Source organism: Cucurbita moschata, unplaced genomic scaffold (genome assembly GCF_002738365.1).
Source record: "Cucurbita moschata cultivar Rifu unplaced genomic scaffold, Cmos_1.0 Cmo_Scf00025, whole genome shotgun sequence".
Classification (NCBI taxonomy): domain Eukaryota; kingdom Viridiplantae; phylum Streptophyta; class Magnoliopsida; order Cucurbitales; family Cucurbitaceae; genus Cucurbita; species Cucurbita moschata.
Window position 1 is genome coordinate 461,369 of NW_019268541.1, and position 5,448 is coordinate 466,816.

Genomic DNA, 5,448 nt, shown 5'->3' on the forward strand with positions numbered 1-5,448 from the left:
TTTTTTTTTTTTTTTTTTTTTTTTTTTTTTTTTTTGTTTTTTTTTTTGTTTTTTTTTTGTCAGAGATATTATAATTGAGGGGGTGGGTGCAATTATAAAATTATACTTTTTTTTTTGTCCCAATAATGAGATCGTTGTCTGACAAATGGCTATAATTGTATATATATATTTAAAAAAAAAAAGAATAATAATGATGGTGTAGGGTTGATTGAGGAAAAGGGGGTCGATAAATCTGTGTGTATAAAGGAGCAGCTAAATAATATGATTAAATTCCTAATCTTCTTAGGTTTTGGATAAGATCAAGGGATAAGCATTTTTGGAGCTAGTTCTATAGTACAAACCCCTTTTAGCTTTTGTTTTGTTAGTGTATAGCCTTTAAATTATTTAAATTAATTGAATTTTGTTGATTATTGATGATGTATTATAGAAATATTATATTAGTGATATATAAATGTAGACGATTACTAGACAATTTCAACCTATATCAACTGATTAAAAATATTTATTTCCATTAATAGTTTGTCAATTGAACTAGAGAAAAAAAAAAGATTTACATAAAATTTTTAAATGGGTGTGTTAAAATTATATTTTAGATGTTTATTGAACCACAAAAGAACTAATTTGAAGAAAGGGGGAAGATCTCTTTCTTCAGAGTAATTTCTCATCTAAATAAGAGTACTGTAACAACTCAATCTCTATCATTCGATTTGGCTAATGCTTAATTCTTCTCTCCAACAGATGTGAAATCTAACAATCACCTTCATTGGGGCCAGTGTCCTCGTTGGCACACGGCATAGTATCTGACTCATGATACTGTTTGTAACTGCCTACCCCACCACCAGTAAATATTGTGTGTTTGACCATTATATATGGTTGTCAAATACATGGTTGTCAAAGGTTTGATTAAGTAATGCTTCATTCAAATTGAAACCAAAACTGATAGGCTAAAAATAGAAGAGGGGAGGATGGGGGAGGAAAGCATGAAGGAAAACGGAAGGAACAAACAGAAGCAGGCAAAGGTGGCCAAACATACTGTCTAGCTGTTTGGCCATTGCATCACGTTATCTAGTTTTAAGAAAAAAGGGAAAGGCGAAGGTAGGGCCATTGCAGAACGTGATGGGCGATGGCCTAGCTGGACCCGGCAAACCTGATGTAGGTCGTTGGTCCAGCTAACAAGCCAGGCTGCAAATATAGCAATAAAACTAGATTTCACCATATTCCCAATTCTCAATTCTCAGCAAGGCTGGCAAAGAATTAAGGATCAATCAGTACTAAATAAATAATTGAATGAAGGAAATCACAAATATGCAAATCCCAGGAACAGTCAGTTGTACCTAAGACCAAAACATTAGAGGGGTGTTATCTATATTACCTTTCTGTTGGGACAATGAAAGAATCACTAATTACAATGGGATTGCATGCTGTTTGTTTTGTTATCTTTTTCTTCCCAAGGAAAACATATAGCTTAGGGAATGGCTGAACAAAAATATACAAATATAGATATATCATATAAGTTATACGGGGATGTTTCAAATCCGAGAAAAACAGGACTCTACAACACATGAAACGAATGCACAAGGTGGGCAAATCAGGGACTCCAGCGAGGTAGATTCTTGAATTGACATTGTTTTCTTCTTTTTTTTCAAGTATTTTCGGCTGGAATCTGACCCACCATCCCGAAGTTTGCTGCATGCTTGGGCCTCCACTCTGTCCTTCCTTTAACAATCTCAGCTCCATTTTCAAGTCGCAGGAGGTGCTGGCACTCAATGTCGCCAGCATCAGCCAAATTGCTGATACCAGCACCAGATACTGCAGTAAGAGATTGCAGCACACTGTCCCTTCCACATTCTCTCCTGTATTCTAAAGTTATGGTACAGAGTTCATGACTCTCAAGGATTGGCACGGGTGCACTCTGTGTTTACCAAATCTTGTGGTCAGAGGCGATTGGCAGATCTTTAAGTTTGATATTTGGAAAAAGGAGAAACCAAAAAAAAAAAAAAAAAAAAAATTATGAAAAGAGAACTACCTCGAGTATCCAGCCAATGTACTTCACGTTATTAACATGCTGATTGATATCCAAATCACTCCATCTAGGCTGCAATTTGATATACATGTTACTCACAAGAATGAAACGAGGAAGCCTCCACCTGATAAGTATTATTTAAGCATAACTTACCGTCAAACCTGTACGAATATGATCAGCACTATCATCATCAAGTTTTTGAAGTTTTCTGCCATCTTCTTCCACTATGGGAGGTGAATTTGCAAAATAAGGTTCTATTTCGCTTCTAACTTCACCAGGAATCTTTGATAATTTTCTTGTCTGCTTATTCATCATCACACAAACACTGCCATTGGACGGGAAAAGAAGAACAATCCCAGTTATTAGAACTGCAGCAACTGACTTATAGCGGTAGAATAATTATCTGTATTCATCTTTTCTCTCTCCTTCTTTTTAGACGCAAACAACTACCAGGAGAATTGAGAAAAGGAAAGAATAAACAAGGATTACTTGCTGGCAAGGAAACCAATACCTTGAGGCCCTAGTAAGAGTTTCACCAGTTTTACAATCACGAACAAGCCAATCCCGTCGCATGCCATTCTTCCCAGATGTACAGACCCAAGTGTCTACTTGAACAACATCACCCCTGCAAAAAAGAAAAACAAAAGGATTCAATTCTTCAACCTTTGTTTTGTCAGCCACTTAAATATCCTCGAGCTTTAATTTGTAAATAATAATTCCCAAGAACTATTTAACCACACAGAAAGAACCATAAACCATGGGAGGTGAAGTTTTCCAGATACCAGATAATGCAATTCTTTTTTTTTTCTTCTCGTTTTTGATGTATTATAACGCATTTAATTTTAAAATTAGAGATGCAGTTGTAACATAGACAACCTAAAAGGCATAAATAGGCTGGTGCCCACATATCCTGAAAATATGAAAAGCTGTGAACGACAAGACATCTGAACCATTCATCTTATATGATCAATAGAAAGGTAGAGCTAATGGAAGGATGAATAAACGTCAGAAGTCACTAATTATTTTCCTTTCAAGGATATATATAAAAGAAACCTATGGCGACTTACCAAGTAGGGTATCTATCTACCATAATCTGCATCTTTGCAACTACCCATATCAAGTTTTTTTTACACATTTCTGGTGTCGAGCCAAATCCATCACCTAGTAGTCCAGCAGTTTTTACATGATTAAGTGCAGTTTCCTGTAGTAAAGAAGATATCATCTTACTGTTTCCAACAAATGAAAGAATAGAAGAATTAACAACCTATTATGCATTCAACACGCAACTAAAAAAGTTTAGATCTACCACAGATATACATTATAATAATCTAATCCAACAAGAAAACAACTACATGATTAATCATGTACCTGAAAATGATTCATTAATGTTTCGATAGATGCAGTCCGATCTGCACCAATTTCATATGATCTAATTGAAAAATTCTGCCGATACACAAGGCCATCCTGAACAATTCTTCCCAAACCAAATGGATCAATAAGTATGTCAGGCCGCCTAGGTTTCCAGTCAAGCATCATCCATTGCTTCTCGGCAGCCAGAAAGATGGTAGTGATTGCAGCAAGAAGCATACTCCAGTCAGGTAGTAGATTAATGAAAGTTCTCGGGGGAGGTGATATCGTCAAGTCATTGTCAAGCTTGACACCCTCCAATCCAACAGAAGTACCATTTATCTTTGGAGGAGCTTGGGCATTTGTCTTAACTTGCAAACCACGGGAAGAAGATTTTGGCTTGCTTCCTCCAGGATTGACAGATCCACTACCGAACTTACTTGACTTTGCCCCATAGTCCGAGGATGCAGAAATAGCAGGAAAAAAGGCAGAAGTAGCTGCAGTGGCAACCATGACGAACTTTCTACCAGAGGCACAGTCAATATACCAACTGGAGACTTATTGCAACGAAATTTCCCTCTATCAATTGAAGCCTACATACACGAGAGATAGCTGAGTTTTTTTTGGAAATAGCCATTTGCATCCTATATACAGCCATATGGAATTTAGTATCCATTCAGAAAGCTTCATGAGGTTGATATAAAAATCATCAATATTTGATCAGACATACAATTTACGATTTTTTTGTCTCTCTACAACAATCAATATAATAAACTTGCATAATTACGAAAGTAATGAAAATCACGTACGAGTAAGATTCGATGGAAAATCATAGGAGGGAAAAGAGAGGAGTATCCATAGAAGTAAACTCATACGCATCGAAAATTGGACGCAAAACGAACAAATTGGCCAGGTGTTTCAAACCAAAGCTTCGCAGAACCAGGAAATAGAACACGATTTCGCGACAAGTTCAAATAAATAGTTCGTACAAGAAGAAATCGTCACGAAGCTTAGCATGACGGAGCAAAACAAAAATCTGATCCAAGATTGTCAAGAGTCAGGTATTAAAGTATCGCCAGCACTTCCACAAACAACATTTAAAAACAAGAAAGAAAAAGTAGCAGAAAGAGCGAAAATGGCTACGAAGTTCACATAATTTCTTGAAGAAAAAATGACACTAAGAATCAGCAAATGCATGAGCTCAAAAGAGAATCATCCACTTGCATGCTCATACCAAGATCAGATGAAACCTTTCCTAAATCCACAGGAATAGAGAAAGCAGATACTATTTCAAACGAAGAGCCACAGGACGAAATAAACACAGCTAGATAGAAAACGGAAATCAAACGACCACAGTGAAGGCAAAGGTGAGGAACAAGGAAAAGTTTAAAATGCGGATCTCAAACAATAAGTCAGCGAAATACAAGAGAGCTCGGATATGAACAATCCTGGAGACAGAAGGAACAGCAGAGCAGCAACATTGTGTGAACTTCGAGATCAGGCAAGAAACAGAAGGAAAGAAAAGTCCGGCATGCGTACCTCGAGGTAGAAGAAAAGAGAAGCAGAAAGCCGCCGATACCACTCCGGCGATCCCTCCTTAGTTAGCCTGTTCAGAAAAGGAAAAGGAAAACAGAGAGAAAAAAAAGGGGTTTGAGAGCAACGGTTGGCGTTAGTGGTGGGGAATTGTCTTTATAGCCTTCAAAATAAATAAGATATGTCCAGCGGACACCTGCCTGCTTCTCCTCCTCCTCCTCCTGCTTCTTCTTCCCCCTTCCCTCCCTTTCAGTCCACAGTTCCGATCTTCAATTTACGATTTTACCCCCCTCCCTTCCACAACCATCTTTATTCTTAATTGTCTTTAGCATAAATTGTAATTTCAATTTAGTTTAAAATTTTTAAAATGATAATCAGTGTATTTTCCAATACCCTAAATTTGAAAAATACAATAATTAATTGACTATTCCAATGACATTTTGAGAATGGTTGAAAATACATGTCAAATTTTGTTGTTATATACACGTTTTGTCTATGTTTATATAAAAATTTCAACAACTACAGGTCTTTCTTCACGACACTAA

The 5,448-nt window shown here is 36.7% G+C and overlaps 1 protein-coding gene across 1 annotated transcript; it reads right to left on the bottom strand.

The window, feature by feature from the left end:
* Positions 1-1,331: 1,331 nt before the first annotated feature.
* Positions 1,332-5,102, bottom strand: LOC111461803 (palmitoyl-acyl carrier protein thioesterase, chloroplastic-like). The gene is made up of 7 exons (XM_023105463.1): positions 4,910-5,102; positions 3,392-3,963; positions 3,091-3,224; positions 2,535-2,648; positions 2,177-2,348; positions 2,027-2,095; positions 1,332-1,912 (listed from the first exon to the last, which is right to left on the bottom strand). Exons 2-7 carry the CDS (start codon positions 3,881-3,883, stop codon positions 1,643-1,645), a joined length of 1,251 nt encoding a protein of 416 aa, XP_022961231.1. The 5' UTR covers positions 3,884-3,963; positions 4,910-5,102; the 3' UTR covers positions 1,332-1,642.
* Between the last annotated feature and the right edge of the window lie 346 nt (positions 5,103-5,448).

Coding starts and splice junctions, on each gene's coding strand:
- LOC111461803 (XM_023105463.1), bottom strand. CDS start 3,883: ATGGTTGCCACTGCAGCTACTTCTGCCTTTTTTCCTGCTATTTCTGCA. Junction 3,225..3,391: donor CATTAATGAATCATTTTCAG/GTACATGATTAA, acceptor TCTTTACTACAG/GAAACTGCACTTAATCATGT. Junction 2,349..2,534: donor ACTCTTACTAGGGCCTCAAG/GTATTGGTTTCC, acceptor GTCCAATGGCAG/TGTTTGTGTGATGATGAATA.